We start from the raw sequence: 24,238 nt of genomic DNA, 5'->3' as shown, positions 1-24,238 counted from the left end.
TCCATTATTTGTTCTTAATTCTCTCAATGTTTTTGCATTCACAAAGTTACTGGAGAATAACTGGCTCAGTAAGCATATAGCACTCTCAAAAATAAAAATACAGCCATGGTAAAACAGATGACTTTGTGGCATTAAGACTAGGGAGTTAACACAAAAGATTATGGAACCTGTGTTCAGAAAAAACTGTCACACATTTACACACACATTTAACTGACTGTAACACAGGCAGTTAGCATCAGCTAGAGACAGCAACAGTTTTCAGACCTCTGACAACTGCTGGCATTTTTGAACTGGGATGCAAGACGCTGCTGTCACAAAGAGGCAGGAGGTCCCACCGCTAGCTGCTGTAAATACCAGGCATGATGCTGCTACTGTTACTACTACCATTCTACTGGTGATGAGAGCAGGAAAAATAATAGCTAATACCACATGGGCCCTGCTGAAGGCCAGAAATGAATTCCACGTAGTCATTCACTTAATTCTCAGCCATCTTAGGAGGGAGGCACTATTATTCTTCCCATTTTCCAGCAGAAGCCACCAAGGCGCAGAAAGGTCACAGACCTTGCCCAAGGTCACCAAAGTAGAAAGTGGTGGGTCAGGACTGGGTCCCAGGCTCTTCAACCACCACATCACACGGCTTCCCTCAACAAGGTACATGGCCTCCTAATGACCTGCTTTGGGGTGAGTTTTGGGGTTTTTTTTTTTAATGTTTTTAATACATTAGGGAGAGAGAGGCTGGTCTGTCCCCATCATCCTCCTGCCCTCTGATACTCTACCTTAAGAAGGTGAGCGCTGAGGCAGAAAAAGTCATACACCAGGCTCCAGTGGACTATACGCCACGTCAGGATGCCTGACGCCACCTCTGGGAGGAATGACCCCAAATGCTGCAACACACTGAAGGCCAGTTTCCCCATGTGTAAAAAGTCAAGGTAATGTCCCCCATCTGCCTGCTTCCAGGAGCTGCAACAGAATCTGTAAATGAATCCAACTCCTCCAAAGAGAGGGAAAAAAGGATTGTGGAGTCTGACTGGCCGGGATTCCACCCCTGTCTCTGGTGCCCATGCTGTGAGCAGGTGGTTTCACGTGGGATTTAATGGTCTCAGACTTCCTCCCCCGGAATAGCCCCTCTAGAGAACTGTGAAGGGAAATATCTGTCCCCACCCCCTGCTCTAGAGGAGAAGGCACCTGAGAAACAGACACCAATGGTGAGGAAACCACAGAGTGAATGATGGAAACACCGGTTACTAATACGAACAGGTTGCTTATCACACTTGGCCGATACTAAACTGCGTATAAAACATAATTTACATGTGACGTGTAACTTTAATGAAAATATCACTTCAGCCTCTTTCCTCCATTCTCTACCCTTATCTTAATTTTAAAACTAGCCAAGGGGATTCATTGATATTTTGCCTCTGATCTTGATTAACTTGAAACAACGACTGGCCTTTGAAAACAAAAGAGCACTGGACTTCCCTTTATCTTTGCTCCAGAAATCAGATAAGACACTGGGACTAAACCAGATCGTTCTAGACAGTGACCTTGGAAGACAGCTCTGGCTACCGCAGCGGCAGTCAGCAGTGAACACCCCTAAGGCTCTGACACCTAGAGAGGGAATAGACAAAGTAAAGGGATTCTGCCGGGGGAGTTATTTTTCTGTCCCCACCCTAGGGGCTGCCTGGTCCTTCGGAAGCCACTGCCACCTCTAAGACACGTTCACGGGCCGTGGCCACAAAAGCTGCATCTTTAAGGCCCACGTAGCCAAATGCCAGCTCAAAACATGCAGACAGAGCAGCACACAGACCTGCCGCACCCGAATGCGGCCTAAACCAGCACTGAAATCAGAATAAAACTTTACGTGGCCCTGTGTGCGTCAGAGAGATAGAAAGGGTAGGAGCACAGACCTGAAAGAGCCTGCCCTGGGTTCAAGTCCCAGCTCCCTCACCTGCTGGGGGGATGACCTAGAGCAGCAACAAGTAATTTAACCTCTTTGGGTGTCAGTGTCATTTTTTAAATGGGGGGCGGGGGCAATAGCAGTACCCACCTCCTGGTGGTACCTACTGAGATTAAATGAGTTGCTATAAACAGAACGGCACCCGGTATACGGTGAGTACTCTCCAAGTTCCGCTGCTGTGACTACGATGGGAACAATCCTAGCTTTACACAAGGTTCCCAGTTAAGCTCTGAAAACATGGGTATGAAACAGGACTGCGGCGGGGAGCCAGCCCGCCCCTCGGCCCAGCGGTGCTCAGGCACACAGCCCACACACAGTGACCCTGCAGGGATCAGAGAGGGACGAGGCTGAGACACAAGCATTCTTCCCCGCCATCTGCTCATTCGTTACCCCTTTGGAGGGGAGAGAGGAGACAAGTGACATTTCTGCCTGCCTAGGCTGTCCCAAGCATGCTCTAGTCCAAATGACCAGCCGCCCTGGCGGCGGGTGCTGGAATCATGCCCATTTTACAGAGGAGTAAACACCAAGGCTTTGAGCAGGTCGATAACTGGCTCGAGGCCGCACACACGTGAGCAGTGGGGCTGGGGTTCACACTCAGGAAGTGGGACTCCAGAGCCACACACGCACCCCTGCTGCTTTGCCTACCACAGCCCCGAGGCCCCAGCGACCTTCCCAGGACCTCAGCCTGAGCACTCCTTCCCCTTTAAATGTCTCAGCAGCTCCTCCAGCCTAGCCCTGTCCACACCCCTAATACGATGGACGATTTATCCACAGAAGAAGGAACGAGATAATTAGGAGCCACAGGATGGGACGGACCACAGGAGAGGAAGAGCCTGTCAGGCTGAGAGGGCGAGGAGAGGCCTCAACGCCAGTCAGCCAGGCAGAAGGACGGGTGAGATTTCAAGAAGCAGAGGAGAAGGAAAACCACATCCTGGGAGAACACCAGCCTGAACAGATGCCGAGCAGTGCGAAAGGAGAACTCAGAGGAAAGGAAGATTTGTGTTGTTGCACCTGCCCGGCACCCGCTCCCTGAGCCTGGCTGAAACTGCTGGGAAGAGAAACGCCCCTTCTCCCCTTGACCTGGAGCTGGGGCTGGAAGCCTGGTACTGCCAGGGGTTACCACGCGGAGGGGCCTGCTGTGAGCTAAGCCGGAGAGAAGGAACGCCAAGAGACGGAAAGAGGACTGACAACAACTACCTGGCCCCCTGGAGCCAGCTACACCTGCAACAAGCTCTGTCCCTAGACTACACAACTAGTGAGCCCAAACGGGGGTTTTTTTAAAGCCAGTGTGAGTTGGGTCTCAGTCACCTGCAACCAAGAGTCTTAACCAATCCGGGAAGTAAAGGAGGTGTGTACAGCAGAAGAGGAAGCGAAGGGTTTTAGAGAAGGCTGATGGAAAATTTAAGAGCTCTGGGCTCTATCCTTCAGACAGTGGGGAGCCATCCAGGATTTCAGAAGACAGTGGGGTTGTTGAAGGCAATGCTTTAGGTAGATCAGTCTAGCAACTACGTCCAGGATGGACTGCGCTGCAGAACACCAGAGCCCAGGAGAGATGGGATAAGCGACTGAGTCCAGGAGCAGAGGGTAGAAACATAATTGGAGGGACAGATTTGAAAGATCTGCCGGGGACTTCCAGTTAACCCTCATACATTCAGAAATGCCTGCTGTGCACAGGCCAAGAGCACAGACTCTGGAGCCAGACTGTCTGGGTCTGAATTCTACTTCTGTGTGGCCTTGGGCAAGTTACCTATTAACATCTCTGGGACCAATACTAGTACCTACCTTATAAGATTATTTGGAAGATCATATGAGTTAACTCAAAACCTTTATGGCAGTATCTGTCTCACTGCAAAACTCAATATTTGTTAGTTGCTATTTATTATTACTAATATTATTATTCTCGTCACCACCACCACCTCTTCTCCCTCTTGAAACACCATTAAAGTGACAGCAAAAGGACAAACTGCTCAAAATCAAAGGAAATGAGTGCAAAGACATCAGCAGATAAGACATTTCAACATGGTTTTGGAAAACAAACAGTTGGTGAGAAGGAGGCACCTGACTGAGCAACATTGAGAACGGGGCCTGCAAGGGGACACCAACGAGAGGAACTGATGAACGACCACAGATCCCCAGAATCAGCCATATCCAGCGCCAAGAAGCTACTGGAGGATGTGCTCCAGCAAAATGAGGGAGTAAAGCCAGAAAGAGGAAGAGATGGGAACCAGGAAACAGGGAAAGTAGCAAATGGAAGTCCCAGAATGAACAATCAGAGTAGATGAGAGCAGGAGGAGGTAGTCAAAATAAAAAGTAACTGAGACATTATGTAACACACTTGAATTGTGAGGAAATAAATAGATGCTGGATATCTGTGATGGAACATTAAGGAAAAAACTAGAGATACCTAACTAGAAAACTAAGCAAATAAAAAATGAGGTTATTATTAAACCTAAAAAGCAAGCACTGTAAAAGAAAACGATCTCAGTGCACTACTTGCCTTAAGAACGAACAAGACCTACAGAGTCATAACGCAAACGGTGAAACAATCCGAGAGCGATCTCAACAGGGTTAGGAGGATGAGGCTGGAGAAGGGGGTGCGTGCGCAGGAGAGCCAAACCCTCAGCCCTCGCAGCAGGGACAATGTCCAGAACTAATAAATTAGGAAACAGAAGCGTAAGCACATTTAGAAACAGAAAGACAAATACCAAATATATACATAAATACAAACCACACTCCTAAATCCCACCCACAAATTTAAGAATTAGAAAAGGCAAAACCCTTCATTTCAAAGTTACAAAGATTTCTCACTGAGCTCAGTACTTCTACTAATTCTATCAATAATAAACAAGAGGGCTTCCCTGGTGGCGCAGCGGTTGAGAGTCTGCCTGCCGATGCAGGGGACATGGGTTCATGCCCCGGTTTGGGAAGATCCTGCATGCCGCGGAGCGGCTGGGCCCGTGAGCCATGGCTGCTGGGCCTGCGCGTCCGGAGCCTGTGCTCCGCAACGGGAGAGGCCACAACAGTGAGAGGCCTGCGTACCGCAAATAAATAAATAAATAAACAGGAGGAAAAGAGTCTTAATATCCAAACTACTCAATTACCATGGTGGGAACAACAACCTGCCCCCACCATCCCTCCCCATCCACACCTCCTCTGCAGGACCCTCACGCAGGTGGCCACCAACGCCTTTGGAGAGCCCGTCCTCCCCAGAGTCCTCCAAAGTGCTCCATAATGGCTGAGCACACGTCCATCATCACCTGGGTCACCGTGGACTGCACTCATTGGTCTACCTGTGTGGCTTCCAACCTACGTACCGAGCTCCTTGAAGATATCCTCGCAAGCCAAACCATTAGCATCTAACATGGTAGTGGCCTGATCAATGTTCCTGAATGAGGGAGGGAGTGGGGGAATGAGTGAATGGTTCCCAGATACACACACTGCAGCCCTCCCATCACTAAACACTCAGGGGGTCTTGAAACCCAAAGCCACATGGTTCCTTCGGGTAAATTAAATTTACTTCCTCTCACTCTTACCTGTAGACAGTTCCCAGCTGTATGTAATGAAAAGCATCGATCTTCATCAAGACTGCCTTCAAAAACACAAGCACACACACAGGTGAATGATGCAGAAGAATTTGCATATTTAATGAAAATGCCAGGTGTCATGATAAATCCTATCAACATCAAGTTGTCTTAAACAAAGAAGCATCCTGTATGTTTCTGAAAGCTTTGCTTGCCGAGTTCCTCATTAAGGAAACGGCCTGTCTGCAAAAAAAGATACGACAACCACCTTGTCCTCATTATGTTGAAAATGAATGACTATTGGAAATAAGCAAGTATCTCCCAGTGGCTAAATGCATTCACGCTCTTCCAATACAGTCTCTGGAAAAAGACTTCATCCAAAGATGTTTTGGATAATTTAGTTCTTCAGCCCCAAAGAACAAAATTTAAAATCAATTTACACATTCAGCAAAGAAAAGCATCAAGAGTACATTTGACTCCCGAGCATGTGTAACTGTAAACAAGGATGAGAATTCAACCTACCCGCTGCACGTCATAATGCAGTCCACGGATTGCAAAGTTTGGGTCATATTCATACTTCCTGATTTCCACGGGATACTAAGAAGGAAGAAAGGAACCGGTTTTAGCTAGCAACGTACTAAGTTCAAGACAGCATCCACACGTGGCCCCTGTACGAAGGCTGAGACGGCTCGTGCACTTGGGTGGGAAGCTGGGGTCAGAAGGGACAGGCCACAGCTTGCCCTCTGCTTCCAGACCAAGCGCTGCCAGGCCACAGAGCACCCCTTCCGCCCTACTCCGTGTTTATCTGTCCACACACAGGAGAGGCCTCAGCCCCCCAGCTTCTTCAGCCCCCCGGCTTCTCTGGCCTTAACTCTCCCCTGTCCTCAGCTGCAGGGACCCCTCAGCCGTCGGTACAGCCTTCCTCCCACTCGGGCCAGAGACACCCTCTCTCAGCACCCGGCTCCCGGGTACAGCTCCAACTTTGGTTCAGAACACACGGCCTGGCTCCCCTGCTATTTCCTAATCATTAACCTGTCCCTCCTACTCCACAAAAGTCCCAATCCCCTCCTTATCCACTGCACCCGGCATCCAAGTCCTTCCCTCTCTCCCGAGATCTCAGAATTGGAACACCAGTTACCTCGCTGGTAGCACTGACGTACCGAGCACACTGTCTGCTGCTCTGCACAGCTGGCCCCACCATGCCCATTTGACAGATGGGACCTCAGAGGCTCCGGATGAAACAACCTGGCCTGGGCCACACAGCACGGAGCGTGGTGAGGCGGGGGGTCAGGCTCTCCCCACTGCCCCTGCCCTCAGAGCGTGCACCTGCGGGCCAGAATATCGACTTCTGAGACTAGGGAGGCTGTGTCCCCAGGATCTCCCAATCACGATGTGAACTGCTTACATAAAAAACCTACACAACTGTCAACGGGCACAGGAAACCCCTCTACATGGCTGCACAGCTACCTCCCAGTGCACGGCCAGGGTCACGAGTGTGCAAGAACATCTCCTGGAACCACCAGGCTGACCCTCATGCGGCAAGTTTCCCGGCCAAGCTGCACAAAGCGCTGAGTCAAATGTCACATTCGGGCTCATTTATCTAACACCTGCCACGTGTACCAAGGAATCACTCAGTGCTATTTCCCTCCTGCGCAGAAGGGTATAGAAACCAAGTTCTCCAAAATCCACACGAAACATGAAGCCAAGGCAAAAGGACCTGCATCAGGCGACTCTACACCGAGCACTATACACTCTCACTTAACGGTGGAATCCAATGAACACGTCAAGTATTTACTGAGCGCGTACTTTGTGCCAGGGCCTAGGAGTGTGGCAGTGAACAAAACTGACACTGTCAGGACTTCCCTGGCAGACCAGTGGTTAAGACCCCACGTTTCCACTGCAGGGGGCCCGGGTTCGATCCCTGGTTGGGGAACTAAGATCCCGCATGCCACGGGGCGCAGCTGAAAAAACCAAAAAAACAACTGACACCACCGCTGCCCCTAAGAAGTTTCCATTCTGTGGTGGGCAGGCGAACCATAAACATACCAACACATGGTACAGTGCCTCATAGTGATAAGTACTACAGAAAGAATGCAGTACAAGGGTTCAGAGATCTAGAAAAAAAAAAAAAATGAGAAGCAAGGCTTCGGGTTGCCCGGAGTCAGGCAGGAGGTCCCACCAGAGGAACTGGCAGGTGCAAAGGCCCAAAGGTAGGAGCGTGTTTGGCGGTTCAAGGAGCAGCGAGGCAGCTGGAGCAGAGCGAGGGCAGGCGGGGAGGAGAGGAGGCTGGTGAGGAAGCCTGGAGCCCAGGAGCACTAGAGGCCTCTGCTGTCACTCCAAGTGTGATGGGAAGGCTCGAGGGGGCCTTGAGTCCAGGACCGAGATGACTAACGTCTGAAGGTTCACTCTCGCTGCCGAATGGAGAACAGACTAAGGGGCAAGAACAGAAGCCAGGGGACCAGTCAGGGGGCTACCGCACCATCGGGCAGGAGGTGATGGCGGCTTGGATCAGGGTGTAGGCAGCGGGGGAGGGGAGAAGTGGATAGAGGCAGGCAGGACATATTCTGAAGGAGTGAAAAGAGAGCTCACGGCTGTAGAGACTGACTTCCTCCCAAACGGTACAGTATGCGAAGGGAGATAAGAGTAATTTTGTAGTGGAGAGACCTGGTAAACACTGCCTCAGCCAGATGGTCAGGCCAGCGTCGTCGGTGGTGAGTCACGTTGACAGGATGTGATGAGAATGGAACTCTACCTCCATGGTCTTCCTCCCCAAATCCACAAGCCCAGTCTAACCATGAGGAAACAGGGGACAACGCCCAAGAGAAGGGCATGCTAAAGTGTACTGACCAGGACTCTTCACAACCATCAAAGTCATCGACGGGTCACCAAAAATAAGGAACTTGTAAGAAACTGTCAGAGCCAAGAGAAGCCTAAGGAGACGTGACACCTAAATGCAATGTGGTGTCCTGGATGGGATCCTAGACCAGGAAAAGGACGTGAGGTAAAAACTAAGGAAACCTGAAGCAAGTACAGACTTTCAGCAATAACAACTCATTAATATCAGTTTCTCAGCTGTGATAAATGCACCGAGTAATGTAAAATGTTAACATTAGGGGAAACCAGTCGTGGGGTGTACTCTCTGTATTACCTCTGCAACTTTTCTGTAACCCTAATGCTCTCCTAAAACGAAAAGTTTATTATAAAAAAGAGACAGATGTGCTGAGAGATCAGAGGTGGAGCAGAGGCGAACTGAGGAGCAGAGGGTGGCGTTAGGCTTTGGATCTGAAAAACCGGGTGAACGCCGGTAACCATTAATAATCAGGAACACTGATGAGGGTGCAAATCTGGGAGGTGAAATTAAGAACTCTTCTAACACTGTCCTTCTATCCCTTGGGGCAGACGTACCGAATGAAAATATAGATACGGTTATTACCCAATATTTATTTCAATTTTTGTAAAAACTTATTCTCGTGAAAAAAAAAAGAGTAAGGGTAATTACGAAAGGGATGGAACATTTATATTTGCTTTTGGGGAGACGCTAAATTGCAAACTCACTGCTCTATTACTATGCGTCTCGAAAGCAGATGTCTTTCATCTCCACAAGTACTTTTAGCCTTTGGCAGGAAAAAATGGCACCAAACTCAATGCTTCCAACAGCATCTTGGAAGAATTATTTTCCAATCCAAAACAAGAGAAAAACCTGCATTAGCATAACTGCCTCTATTAATATGCTTGACATAATTAGTGTTAGGACATAGTTCTTTTATCAAAGCAACAAACAGACATAATGGGAATGAAATATCTTAAATCTAGAAGCTTTTCTAATCATAATGATTGTCCCTTTTTCCCATCTATTTCATCTCCCTTTTCTCTCCAAAGTTCATAAATTTTTAATCTTCATGAATATTTTATTTTCATATGAACAACAAACCCACAGGGTAAAAGAAAAGGTGTTATTAATCCCACAAAAGGCAACGTGAACAAACAAGAGAGCATCTCTGCCTTGGAAATACACAAATCTAAGTTCAAATTCTGGTTCTGCCTCCAGTGGTCTTGTGGCCTTGAACTACTAGCTGAACTCCGTAAGCCTCTGTAATACAGAGTGAATATCCATTTGCAGGGCTGTCACGCAGATCAGAAATAATAGTAGTAATAGCTAACCTGTACTGAGTGTATTCTATGTGCCAGGCATTTTACAGAAATTAACTCCTTTAATTATCACAGTAACATGTGAGAAAAGTACTGTGCCCATTTCATAGAGGAGGCAACTGAGGCTCAGAGACATTAGGTCAGTTCCTCGAGATTACCTAAGAAATAAGTGGTAAAAGCCAGGATTCAAACTCCAGCAGTCAGGCTCCAGAACCCGTGCTTTCGGCACTAAGCAGACCACCAACAGTTGGTGTGTTAGTATAATGACCTTCGCTTTGTAAGTGGCATCAGTCACAGCAAACGTTGCAGATGACCTGGGATTAGAATGCCAGCACCAGTGCAAGAGCCCTTCCGCTCGCTCTCCAATGGGGTGGTGGGGAGATGGGGTAAGCCGACATACAGGAGGGCAAGAGCAGGACCACCTTGCCCTTATCCTGCTTCCATCCTCAAAGTGAAGGGAAAGGACCGTGGGTTAGACCGAAGAGAAGAGTCTCTTGAACAAATGGAGAAATGCAGCTGGATGGCAAGTGGCTAGATGGGTTTGCATCTGATCAAGTGGCCATAACTAAAGAAAGCTCGGTGGCTGAAGGGAATGTTATTTTTGGCAAGTACCATTTCTGCATTTTGAATAAGGACAAATGAGTTCCTTATTAAATCCACTGATAACCAAAAGCTGAGGGGATCAGGAAATACACTGCACCAAACGGTGAGGATCCAAACAGCATTTATAAAGGTACGACACGCAGAACCAGGAAGGTGATGAGCTCCCTCTGCTCCACACTGGTCAGACCCCACCTGCAGTAACACCTTCAGTTCAGAGCCTCACGTTTGAGAGGGATAAACCAGAGCACACACAAAGGACGGTGACCAAGACGACGAAAAGATGAGAAAAGACGCCAAATGAGAATGGTTGGAAAAACTAAGAATGATCCAACAGGTAAAAGAAATCTTAGAGGGCATAATGGTCCCTATTACACCCAGCCCATTACTCAAATAGTCAAGTATAAAGCATCAGTTTTCATAATTTAGGTTTCTAGGTTACTCACACCCAACCTCCCCCACCCCCAGCCCACCTCTGTGGATAAACGCCTTCCAGATTCCACTGAAATATCACCTCCTTCGTTGTTTCCCCAATTCCCTCGGGCAGAGAAAGTCGTTCCAACCATCCTCTGCACACACCTAGCTCTCTGTTCAGATGTCTGTAGGGCTCCACCAGGCAGAGGCTTCCTAATTTACCTGCCTACAGGATGGACTCCCCCACTAGACTGTTGGTTCTCCAAGGGCAGCAGCTGTATCCTACTCACCTGCAACCTCCCTGCTTCTATGACAGAGCTCAGCACAGAAGAGGACTGAGTAAAGGGAGAATGAACGTGTGAAGGGATGAATGAAGAGGAGGGATCAGTGGTAAAAGCTGCATGAAGGCAGAACTGTTCAACCCATGGAAGAATCTCCCCAAATTCAGAACACCTGCACCCCAGGCACACTCCTCGGGATGCTGTCGGGGTTCTCAAAGGGGACTGGTCCAGACGACCTCTGAGGATGCTTCTCATCCTGGTTCCTGAAACATGGACTCAAACTAGACTAGAGAAAACCACGTTTGGTTTTGAGTGTTTTTCTTCCTTCCTTATGATAAGCTTTCAACAACACTACACATCAAAAGACAGTCAAATATTCTTTAAGAACGCGATTCCGTTCAGTGATGAGAGGAAAACATTGCCCATGATTTCAAGAATTCCTTCCAACCAGAACTCAACAGTCTGCCACTGCATCAGGCTTTGGGAGAACCTATGTCACTGTTCCATGAGAAAGGAGAGGGCAAACGTCCGCGGCTGAATCTCCACTAATGAGTAACTTGGGACAGTCTCTTTGTCAGAGACATCTAAGGATTCTTTATTAAACAAACAACTATCTTCCAGGTACAAAGTTTCAGTTAGGCAAGATAAATGAGTTCTGGAGATCTATTATATAGCATAGTACCTATAGCTAACAATACTGTATACCCAAAATTTGCTAAGTGGGTAGGTCTTATGTTAAGCGTTCTTACCACACACACACACACACACACACAAATAACAATAATGATAATAAAGGGGGCAGGAGGAAACTTTGGGAGGCGATGGATAGTTTATGACCTTGATGATGGTTTCACACACTTAACCTGAACGTCAGTGAGTTATACACATTAAATACATATAGCCTTTCACGTGTCAATCATACCTCAATAAAGTGGTTTTTTAAAAAAACTATCTTCCAGATGGAGTCATTTGGAACGGAATCAGATCTACTCATTCATTCAGCAACAATTTACTAAGGGATGTCTATTGTGCCATGCACGAGGCCAGGTCAGCTCACTGCTAGTCTTCAAACGCCAAAGGGGAAGGGGAGGAGGTCTGTGATGTCCCCATGCTCTTACCCTGTGTTCGTTGATGAGAAGGTCCCGAGCGGCATTAAATATCAGTGTGTGGAGGTGCTTGGAATAAAACACCAAGGTGTAATCATAATCAAAGCCATAGATTTCAATGTCCGACAGGCTCATCTCATTGTTTGAGAAGATGGCATCTGGATTCAACAAGTTGCTCATAATTGAAGGAACCAATTCTAGAAGTAAAGGGAAAAAATACATTATACCCTACGATAAATAAAGGTTAGTATGATTTCGAAACAAAATGAGTAAATTAAAGTGCAAGTGTGATTAGCCTTCCCTTGAAAACATTATGCTAAGTGAAAGAAGCCAGTCACAAAGGACCACATATTGTATGATTCAATTTATAGGATATGTCTAGACTAGGCAAATCCAGAGTCAGAAAGTATCAATAGACTGGTGGTTGCCTAGAACTGGCGGATGGGGAGAAAGGGAATGACTGCTAATGGGCATAGAATTTCTTTTGGGGGTGATGAAAATGTTCTAAAATTGATTGTGGTGATGGCTGAACGGCTGTTTTGATTACACTAAAACCCACCGAATGGGAAACTTTAAGTGGGTGAATTGTATGGTATGTACATAACATCCTAATAAGACTGTTATAAAAAAAATATTTGCTTCGACATCACGAAAAGATTTGTTTTTGTTTCAAAAAGAATACATGCCAGTTAGAGATTTTAGAAGATAGAGAAACATGTAGATAATTAAATATCACCCACTGTAACATCACCCAGAAAAAAACTATTAACATTTCCTGTATTTGCCGCCCATATTGTTCTGTGTATGTAGTCTACATAGTTGACCTCACACGATATACACAGCTTTGTGCTCCACTCTAAATTTAATATCCTATCATATGTGTTCTATCATTACAGACTTTCTAAGAATATAAATTTAAATCATTATATAGGGCTTCCCTGGTGGCACCGTGGTTAAGAATCCACCTGCCAATGCAGGGGACGTGGGTTTGAGCCATGGTCCGGGAAGATCCCACACGCCGTGGAGCAACTGAGCCCGTGCGCCACAACTACCGAGCCTGCACTCTAGAGCCCGCAAGCCACAACTACTGAGCCCGCGTGCCTAGAGCCCGTGTTCCACAAGAGAAGCCACCGCAATGGGAAGCCCGCGCACCGCAACGAAGAGTAGCCCCCGCTCGCCGCAACTAGAGAAAGCCCACGCACAGCAACGAAGACCCGACGCCGCCAAAAATAAATAAATAAACTAATTTTTTTAAAAAACCCATTATACAAGATTCTGGTATATTGTGCCACATCAACCTTTTACTCTATGTTACACACTTAGGTATTTTTCCTGTTTAAAAAAAACAGCATTAAGTACCTTCAGATGTTCATCTTTGCCTTTCAGATGATTTCCTTCAGATGGTTTGTTAGAAATGTGATTTCCCCAGGATACCATCAGGGTCCCCTGGATCCTATGTTAGTTTTGAGCTTCTTTTTTGAGCAGTTCTGACTATTTGTGAGGATTGCTATTTTCATGATCTTTATTCTTTCTTGGAGGTTTTCCAAAAACTCATCCTACCTTACAACTTCCATGAGCCCACTGGATCCTTTTAAAAATCTAAGATGCAGTATGGGAGGTTAGTGACCTTAGTTTCCAACATCTTGAAACATTTTGCTATTTTATCATTGCAGGCATTATTTCATCATTATCTAGCAATTATTCTCACCTATGATTTTAAAAAAAGACTAAATAAAGAAAGCAGGGTATGACAGGAGATTGCCCAAGATGTTGCAATAGTGAAGCAAATCATCGCTACATCATCCTTCAGCTTCCTCATTGCCCTGCCCGAACTATCACATCATTTTCAGGAAGGTATATCAAAGAAGTCTGAAGATACCATCTCTGCAGTCATTTTTTTAGCTTTCATGGAACACAGTTGAGAATTCATAACGTTCTATTTTCCAGCATAAAACTGACAGAAGAAGACATTTCACAATTATTAGATGAGTCAGAAGATAAATGCAAAGGGACAGAAAGCAGCTCTCTAGAGTCAGGTAATGACAGAGATTGCACAATATATTTCTAAAGACAAAAAGGAAGTACGATATTCTCATCCAGTCATTTCACAGGTAGTCATTTAACACAAAGAATCTCATCGTGCAACATTTTGCAACAAGAACACAGACCGTCCCATTTTGCTAAGAGGATATGTAACAGCATTCTCTCACCTTTTATGGTGTTTGTGCACCAAAATTTACCTGAAACAACTCATCAGTAAACGAATGCTGAAGGCAGGTGACTTCCTGGAGATATAGGTACAAAACCACCTGTAACGCACACACACGAGAAGTGAACTGTCCACATCTTACTACTAAAATTGAACTATCTATATTTTACTACTCTTCACGTTACTAAGGGCCACCTCCTGGCTCTGTCGTAAGAGCTAATATTTATTAAGCACTTACCACGTACTATATGCTCGGAAGCGCTTTCTATCACCTCATTTAATCCTTACGACAACCTCATGAGGCGAAGGCTCTACTATCCCCACGTGATGTATGAGGACACTAGAAGCACACAGAAATTACACAATTGGCTGAAGGACACACAACCACTAAACAGCAGAGCTGGGATCTGAACCTGGTAAGTCTGGCTTCAGAATCTGCGCTCTTAATGCTCTTCTCCAGGACTATGGGAATCAACAAGCATTTGAGAAGGGTGCACTTATTTTCGCAATAAAATGGAGTCAATCCTTCCTCATTTCAATGCTTACCATAGAGTCTACAACGCTTCCTCCTTCCCTTCTGCTCACTTCTTTCTCACATTATTCACTTCTCAGGGGCCACCTGAAATACCCAAAAAGTACTACTTTCACAGGGTGACAACTCCAATCGGGGCACCGTGCCAGCCACAATGACGTATTCTGAGCCTTTCAGAAGGCTCCTTATAGCTGTGGGGCTTGGATCCCTTTGAGAACCTAACAGAAGCCATAGAATCCTCTCACCACAGAAAAACACAAACAAAATTTTGTGGAAAACTTCAGGAAGGTTGACCCCTGAAGCCTATTCATGGTCAGCAGGTAAGATGCCAAGTTTCTCTCCCACTGACAACCTAGATATGACCAAGTCTACTGAAAATCCAAATAGCCAAGATTCACCAACAATTCCATTTCTTCTTAGTTCCCTTTGTCAAAATCAATGAGATGGTAACCTTGGCCTTTCTTTTTTTTTTTTTTTTTTTGCAACTAAGATCCATCTGAGGATAAGAAAGACAGTAACATTTCAAGAAACTTGAAGGCAGACAGTTCACAAGAACCAGTCCTCAGGAAGGGAGAAGCCAGTGGTCCTAAGCTCTTCAGCATCCAACACTGAAGACCATCTGGCCTTACATCATCAACGGGCCACCGCAGAGGATGTCATTTTCCGAATAGGACCACACGGCATTGTCTGTACGAAGTGAAGCGGGATCGCTTACAGAGTGACCAAAAGCTCTTCTTTCACAAATGACCTTTCCAAGGAAGCTCTCATGGCCTGTTGACCTTAGAAGTTTCTATTTAGAAAGGTGCTGACAGTGAAGTCTACGTCCCTTTCTGCTACCTGAGAAGAAGTTGTGAAGCCCTCAAGAAACACGGCTGTGCTGGAACATGGTGCTGACAGTCAGCACATCTCCAGAAGCTGCCCAGGAGCGTACTCCCCACTGGAGGGAAAGCTCAAGGTGTATCAATCACGTGAACATCATCACCGGAAAGCTTGCACGTTTAATTTGTCACCACTCGAAATAAACACAAGGAACACCAGCAGCTTAAAAGGATCTCAACATCCTACGCAATCACTTCAAAAAAGTGCTAAGGATAAACGCGAGTCATTACAAGGCAAAAGGAAAGAACGCCAACCATTCAGGGAAATACGGTCTGTCTAAACTGAGGACTCCAAGTATAAACAGAAGGGCCCTTGACTAGTCAGTTATGTACTTCCCCAAAGCAGACACAAGAGTGGGTGCAAATTTAGAGAGCGAATTCCTTTTGCTCCTAACGGATGATGACAGCAAGACTACACAACGAGGACAAAGACATGGAGAGACAGCTCTGCCGCTCTGCCCAAAGCTCCGACCAGAGCTGGGTTCCACGGCAGCCACCCTGAGCTGGGAGGTGAGCGCCTTTCCCGGGATCAGGCAGCAGACTGGGCGCCCCCTGCACTCGCACCAGCTTCCGGTTACCTGCTCATCCCACAGAGCACTAGGACACGCAGTGGACCCCTTACAGGAAACATCTGTAAGCTTCCTGGGGTTCTGTGCTTGCTTATTTTTATTGTGGGAAAATACGCATAACACAAAATTTACCATCTTAACCATTTTAAGTGTACGGTGCAGTGGTATTAAGGTGATTCACACTGCTGTGCGACCACCCCCACCGTCCAGCTTCAGAACTCTTTCCATCCTGCGAAAGTGCAACTCCACACCCATTCCATTAAACACCAGCTCCCCACTCCTCCTCCCCCAGGCCCTGGCAACCACCCTTCTATGTTCCGTCTCTAGGAATGGGACTCCTCTAGGTGCCTCATATAAGGAGAATCACACAGTATTGGTCTTCTGTGAGTGGCTCATTTTATGTAGCATAGCATCTTCAACATTCATTCATGTTGGAGCATGTGTCAGACGCTCACTCCTTCTAAAGGCTAAAGAATATTCCACTGCATGTATATCCACATTTTGTTTATCCATTCATCTGTGATGACACATGGACACTTGGGTTGCTCTCACTTGTTGGCTATTGTGAATAAAACTGCTATGCACGTGGATGGACAAATACCTCTTTGAGCCCCTGCTTCACTTCTTCAGGGTATATACCCAGAAGTGGACTTGCTAGATCATATAGTAACCTGATTTTTAATTTTTTTTTTTTTTTTTTTTGCAGTACACGGGCCTCTCACTGTCGTGGCCTCTCCCGTTGAGGAGCACAGGCTCCAGACGCGCAGGCTCAGCAGCCATGGCTCAGGGGCCCAGCCGCTCCACCGCATGTGGGATCTTCCCGGACCGGGGCACGAACCCGTGTCCCCTGCATCGGCAGGCGGACTCTCAACCACTGCGCCACCAGGGAAGCCCCTGATTTTTAATTTTTTGAGGACCCACCATACTGTTTTCCATGGCCACTACACCATTTTCTGTTATGTTGGTTTTTCGGTGAGTTTGTTTTTGTTTTTGTAAGGTCACCACAGAAGAATTCCTTCCTTGCCTTAACTTTATCTTTACTTCTGAGTATGAATGAAATCAGAACTTAGGTATAGAAGTCAGACATTTTTCCACCTATTCAAGGAAAGATTTTTAAACCATGTAAAGATCTGAGTTTGGGAAATACAATTTTTGATAAGTACTGTGTTCCCCGTAATGTTCAGAAATGCACAATGACTCTCCCTTAATAAAGGCCCCCAGACTAATGGAGCAGTGTGTGGGGACAGTGCCGAGTAGAAATCCATGGCCTGAGTCATGTCAAGAAATACTCCTAATGTCCTCAGAAAGGCAACGTGACTGTCCCTCGGCCCTTGGGGACACCACACTGGGGAGCTCTAAAGGGATACATGCCCTACTCTCAGCACCGTCCCAGGAACAGGTCAGATAAAGTCAGGAGGAGAGGCATAAGGGGTGAGTCAGACCAACTGAGGTCCTCGAGGGAGCCTGTGGTAGGCAGTGACTGTGGGCCCTGGGCGTGTGTGCTACCCAGTGTGGCTGGGCCACCTCGTGCTGACTCACATTCTCTCCTTCCAGGCACATGGGGAAGATTACAAACCCCCCCTTCACCCCTAACCACCCCCAGTCCCGCTCTGGCCAGCTCTGGCCAACAGATTGTGGGCAGAAGTGACACGAGTCACTTCCAGACCAGAGCACACTCCCTCCCCTGCTGCTTCAATCATGGACACATGTGCTATGGAGACACCACAAGACGGAGAAGCCTGGAAGGCTAGGCCACCACATTGAGGGCAGCTGCCCTGGAGAAGTGCCTGAGGCCCCAGGAAACTGCAGGAGTGAGAAGTAAACTGTGGTTATAGCTGCTAATCCTAAACCGCTGAGATTTTGGGTGTCGCTTGTCACTGCAGCATAAGCTAGCCTAACCTGACTGACACACCTTCTGTTTCTCCAGTATGCTCAAGTGCTCTGGGAAACCGCCCCTCCCTAACATTCGGACTATGTGGTCCTGGCGAGGTTCTGTTCCTGACTCTGGGAGGAGATCATGTGACCCAAACCTGGCCAACGAGAACCCCTGAATTCCCTCACCAACACGATTCATCTGGGGCAGGTACCTCCAGCCAATTATCCTCATATGTCCCCTGTAGCCACAGAGAACCAATGAGGCCAATCAAGGAAATTTCTGGATTTATAAGGGAATTTCAAGAAAGAGACATTCGTTTCTTCCAAACATGGACCTAAGAGGATATAAATCTGGAGATATGAAGGACCACCTCTAGCAATCTAAAAAAGAGGCCAGTGGGGAGGAGGGCAAGGTCAAGAGACGGAAAGAAGCCACCCAACGACATCAACTGAACTTGGATCAAGGCAAGCTTGAAGCTGGTACTACCTCTGGATTTTTCAACTGCACAAGCCCATAAAATATCTTTTCAATTTTTTGCTTAAATTAAATCAGTTTGACTCAGGCTTTTTATTTTTATTGCTTGCAGCTGAAGGACTCCTAACTAAAAGTTCATTTCAAGGATATTCAGCCACTCAAAATTCTCACTGCCTACAAATTCAACTTTTAACATGGCATCAAAGGCAGTCCCCACGTAGACTTCAGTCTGTCTTCCCAATCTTAAATCCTCCTTCATATGCCCTATTTTCAACAAGGTGGGCAATCTACTACTCTGTGTTCTCCAGAATATACTGTAATTGAATACTGATGAATAAAATTCACCCGGGATAGTCTATCTCTCTAACTAAATAAACACTGCTTAGCTATATGGAAAGGGTGTCAAGTAAGATGTTCCTTCACACTATGCTGCAAAACAAACACCATGTGAATCAAAGAGTTAAGTTTTATTTCTAAATATTAAAAAGGTGGGAAAATATAGACTACTATTTACTTCATCTCAGGATAGAACATAACTTTCCAAATGTAAAAGCAATAGAATAAATCAAAACAGAAAAATATCAACAGATTTACAATATAAAAATTTTAAACATCTGTGTACCAAAAAGTATCACAAATTTGGGGGGGAAGGGTTATATTAGACAAAATTAAAAGATAAACAGCAAAGACTAATATCCTTAATGTAAAAAAAGAAAAAGCCGGGGCTTCCCTGGTGGCGCAGTGGTTGAGAGTCTGCCTGCCAATGCGGGGGACACGGGTTCGTGCCCCGGTCCGGGAAGATCCCACATGCCGCGGAGCAGCTGGGCCCGTGAGCCATGGCCGCTGAGCCTGCGCATCCAGAGCCTGTGCTCCGCAACGGGAGAGGCCACAACAGTGAGAGGCCTGCGCACCGCAAAAAAAAACAGAAAAAGCCATACAAACCCAATAAACAAAAAGATAAAGACTATATCTCACAAGAAAGGAAATTAAATGGCTAATAAACGTTCAACCATTCCAATTATTTTTTAAAAAATCAAACTAAAACAATTAGACAGGGACTTCCCTGGTTGCACAGTGGTTAAGAATCCGCCTGCCAATGCAGGGGAAAATGGGTTCTATCCCTGGTCCGGGAAGATCCCACAAGCCATGGAGCAACTAAGCCCGTGCACCACAATTACTGAGCCTGTGCTTTAGAGCCCGCGAGCCACAACTACTGAGCCCGCGTGCCACAACTACTGCAGCCCGCACGCCTAGACCCCATGCTCCGCAACGAGAGGCCACCGCGATGAGAAGCCCACGCACCGCAACGAAGAGTAGCCCCCGCTCGCCGCAACTAGAGAAAAGCCCGCGTGCAGCAACAAAGACCCAATGCAGCCAAAAGCAAATAAATAAATAATTTTTTAAAAAACAAGACAATTAGTTAAGAGTAGCTCTCTCTGAAAGGTGGGATTATCAATGGTTTTACTGTTTTTATTTCAGTTACACTTTTTTCTATTATAAGCTTGTGTCACTTGGCTAAGAAAAGTTAGACACCATTTTTCTCCAATGAGACTACAGTGGTGTCTTCGTTGCTGTTGTTGCTGTTATTTGTATGCGGTTTTCTTTGGGGGGTAGGGTTTCTACCCTTTTTGTTTTTAATGATAGAACATAGAGTGGGTGCTGGTGCTGGAAATGGGCAGCCTCACTCCTTGCTGTTTAATAAGAGTATAAATCAGTTAGAACTTTCCAGAAAGCAGGGTGGCAATAAGTACCAAGAGATGCAGATAAAGATTTATACCCAAAGATTTCACTGCGGTTATATTAAAAAGCAAAACCTGGGGGAAAACATGCTCCATGTGGAGGCCCAAACATACACATCTCAGATATCTGAACTCAGGAACCAAACATGTTAACAGGAAAATGTTCGAACAGAAAAGCTGAAATGCACTTGAAAATCCTTGAAGTTTAATTTTTTGGTAATGGAAAAGCCACAGTCTCAGAGACATTAAGATGTCATTTTTCTTTAATTAAGCAGACTTTTTCTTTTTGGAATATGCTGTAGACATCAAGCTGTTCTCCTAGAAAAAGAATATAAAGATATGAAGCCCCTGAAGAAGAAAAGGAAGAAGAGAAAAATGGGGAAAAAAACTTTTTCCCAGAGAATTTTAGAGCTTCAAAAAACAGAAGAAAAGCCTCCTTTTTGCCCCGTTTACAGTCAGCCCTCCATATCCTTGGGTTCCACATTCACGAATTCAACCAACTGCAGAATGAAAACATTCCCCCCCCAAATTTTTTTTCCAGAAAGTTCCAAAAAGTAAAACTTTCCCACATGCCAGCAACTATTTACACAGCCTTTACACTGTATTTACAACTATTCACACAGCATTTACATTTATTAAGTATTATAAGTAATCTAGAGATGATTTAATGTATATTGGAGGATATGCTTAGGTTCTAAGCAAATACTATGCCATTTTATATAAGGGACTTGAGCACCCGTGGATTTTGGTGTCCCCGGGGTCCTAGGAATGACTATACTACCACAAAGCCTTCTTTGAATCTTCCCAGGTCTCAATGGACCAACAAGTTATCCTAGTGGCTAGTAATTATGTGCATCTGCAATGTGCCAGGCACCATATGAAGCAATATGAATGGACCCCACTTAGCATGAGACACTAGTTATTATCCCCACTTTACAGGAGAAAAATGAAGATGAGACAAGGTCACCAGCTCAAGGTCACATTTCTTAGCTCGTGACATATTTCTACGTTCCTACATCAACAAAAGTGAGAGCAGATTTCAAATATTTATTTTCCCTAATTTGATCAAATCTTAACTTCTGCTTATATTTCATAACCGTCCTATATTTCATGAATATTAATATTCAAAATATTTTATGAATTAGTTCATATTCACTTAACACAGATTCAAATTCTCTTTTTAAAGGTCACATGTAGATTGAAAACAAGGTTCAAAATTTCTTTTAGAAGTATACATATAGGGGCTTCCCTGGTGGAGCAGTGGTTAAGAATCCGCCTGCCAAGGCACGGGACATGGGTTAAAGCCCTGGTCCGGGAAGATCCCACATGCCATGGAGCAACTAAGCCCATGTGCCACAACTACTGAGCCTGCACTCTAGAGCCCGCGAGCCATAACTACTGAGCCCTGTGCCACAACTACTGAAGCCTGCATGCCTAGAGCCCGTGCTCTGCAAGAGAAGCCACCGCAATGAGAAGCCCACACACCTCAACAAAGAGTAGCCCCAGCTCGCTGCAACCAGAGACAGCCCATGCAGCAACGAAGACCCAACGCAGCCAAAAATAAATAAATAAAATAATTTTTTTTAAAAAAGTATACATATAGACTGAAAATACATGAAAAATAAAAGTGTAGGGACTCGTATCTAAGGTGAAGCAGTATTTACATCTCCCCGACTGTTTCCACAAGTGAACTCAAGATTCCACAGCCAAATTTTAAACCCTTAAACTTCTCATCTATAACTGTCAATTAAAAAATAATGAGAAAAAGACAAACCCCACTATAGGCGATTTCTCTCTTAGCAAACTTCACCACGTTACAACTTCCTTCTGTGAAGTAACACTTGGGCAAAGGCCAGTCAGTTCTGCCACTGACAATTTCACATTCCCTGAAAAATGTGAATTTGTTTTGGCGCAACTGATATGTTAGGGAACGATCTGACCATAACACAAGTTTCACATGTATATTTAGACTTGTTTCGTGCCAACAAATGTTATTGGATATGATTATGTCCACGTAATACTCTTTCTGCTGATAATTAGTTACAGTCAGGGAAAGAAAACTGAGGAGCAAGTGTGACTTGGGATCAGACAATTCATAAGAGCGTATTACTATCAGACCTTACAGATTTTAATACAGCTCTTTTTATACAGATGGCCAACAGGCACACGAAAAGATGCTCAACATCGCTAAGTATTAGAGAAATGCAAATCAAAATTACAATGAGGTACCACCTTACATCAGTCAGAATGGCCATCATCAAAAAGTCTACAAATAATAAATGCTGGAGAGGGTGTGGAGAAAAGGGAACCCTCTTGCACTGTTGGTGGGAATGTAAATTGGTGCAGCCACTATGCAGAACAGTACAGAGGTTCCTTAAAAAACTAAAAATAGAATTACCATATGACCCAGCAATCCCACTCTTAGGCATATATCAGGAGAAAACCATAATTCAAACAGATACATGCACCCCAATGTTCACTGCAGCACTATTTACAATAGCCAAGACATGAAAAAAACCTAAAGGTCCATCAAGAGATGAGTGATAAAGATGTGGTACATATATACAAGGAAATGCTACTCAGCCATAAAAAAGAATGAAATAATGTCATCTGCAGCAACATGATGCAACTAGAGATGATCATACTAAGAGAAGTGAGTCAGACAAAGATAAATACCACTTATATGATATCACTTATATGAGGAATCTAAAATACGACACAAATGAACTTATCTGTGAAACAGAAACAGACTCACACAGATAGGGAACAGACCTCTGGTTGCCAAAGAGGGAGAGAGGTGGGGGAGGGATGGAGTGGGAGGCTGGGGTGAGCAGATGTAAGCAACTATACATAGAATGGATGAGCAACAAGGTCCTACTGTACAGCACAGGGAACCGTATTCATTATCCTGTAATAAACCATGATGGAAAAGAACGTTGAAAAAAACAATGTGTGTGTGTGTATATATAGAGAGAGAGAGATGGATATATAGATAGATAATTGAATCGCTTTGCTGTACAGCAGAAATTAACATAACATTGTAAAACAACTATACTTCAATTAAAAAGAATTTTTTACTAAAATAAAAGCAACTATTTTTAGCCAGAAACTGTTTTCCCCAGTATCTCCAAAACCCGTTCAGTTGTTACCCACTTTTACTTCTGCAACAGCCCAATGAAAGACGCCAAGATGAAACCAAGTATCTAAGGCATCCTATCCTTTTCTCCACGAAGGTGAACATCTACTGCGTTCCCTGCCCAGCACGCCCCAACCCTCAGATAAGCCATGACCCTTCCCCACCTCCGAACACACACATTCTGGGCTCTTCCAGGACACCGCCCCACCCCTCCAGCCACAGCTGTTCAGACTAGAACACCTGACTTGCACTGGGCCACTTCCAGGGTCCCACCTCAAGCCAGGATAAACCACAGTCCTTCCCTCATTGCTTTGTCTTTACTATATAGCTTTATTGAGGTACAAATGATACATAATAAATTGCACAGAGCATACAGGCTGATGAGGTTCGACATACATACACACCTACAAAGCCATCATCAACATAAAGACAATAAGCGTACATCTAACATCTCCAAACATTTCCTCACACCTCTTTTGAATCCCACCTCTCCCTCAGTCCCTCGATCCCCACCCATCCCCAGGCAACCGCTGTTCTTCTTTCAGTCAGATTCTTTTGCATTTTCTAGAACTTTATATAAATGGGAATCATACAATGTGTAATACGTTTGTACATTGATTTTCCCACTTACTAAACCCTCAGGAATTTTTTCAATAAGCACCCACCATGTGCCAGACACTGTACAGAGGCTTGTACAGGGATTATTAAAAAATAATAATAATAAAGCAAAGGCAGGCAGTGGGGAAGACCAAGAAATAAGAGGAACTTAACACCGGGCTGGGCGGAAGTCATTCTACTGC

The 24,238-nt window shown here is 45.4% G+C and overlaps 1 protein-coding gene across 1 annotated transcript in view; it reads right to left on the bottom strand.

Moving 5' to 3' along the window:
* NT5DC3 (5'-nucleotidase domain containing 3) overlaps positions 1–24,238 on the bottom strand; it is a 55,317-nt gene that overhangs the window by 24,894 nt on the left and 6,185 nt on the right. The window contains exons 2-4 of the mRNA XM_019952338.3: positions 12,038–12,222; positions 5,998–6,072; positions 5,488–5,543 (exon numbers count right to left, since the gene is read on the bottom strand). Coding sequence (XP_019807897.1) covers positions 5,488–5,543; positions 5,998–6,072; positions 12,038–12,222 — 316 coding nt within the window. The remainder of the gene's footprint in view (positions 1–5,487; positions 5,544–5,997; positions 6,073–12,037; positions 12,223–24,238) is intronic.

This window comes from Tursiops truncatus, chromosome 11, assembly GCF_011762595.2.
Source record: "Tursiops truncatus isolate mTurTru1 chromosome 11, mTurTru1.mat.Y, whole genome shotgun sequence".
In the NCBI taxonomy this organism is placed as follows: domain Eukaryota; kingdom Metazoa; phylum Chordata; class Mammalia; order Artiodactyla; family Delphinidae; genus Tursiops; species Tursiops truncatus.
The sequence above is the reverse complement of the archived record's forward strand: the minus strand, read 5'-3'. Positions and strand labels throughout refer to the sequence as shown.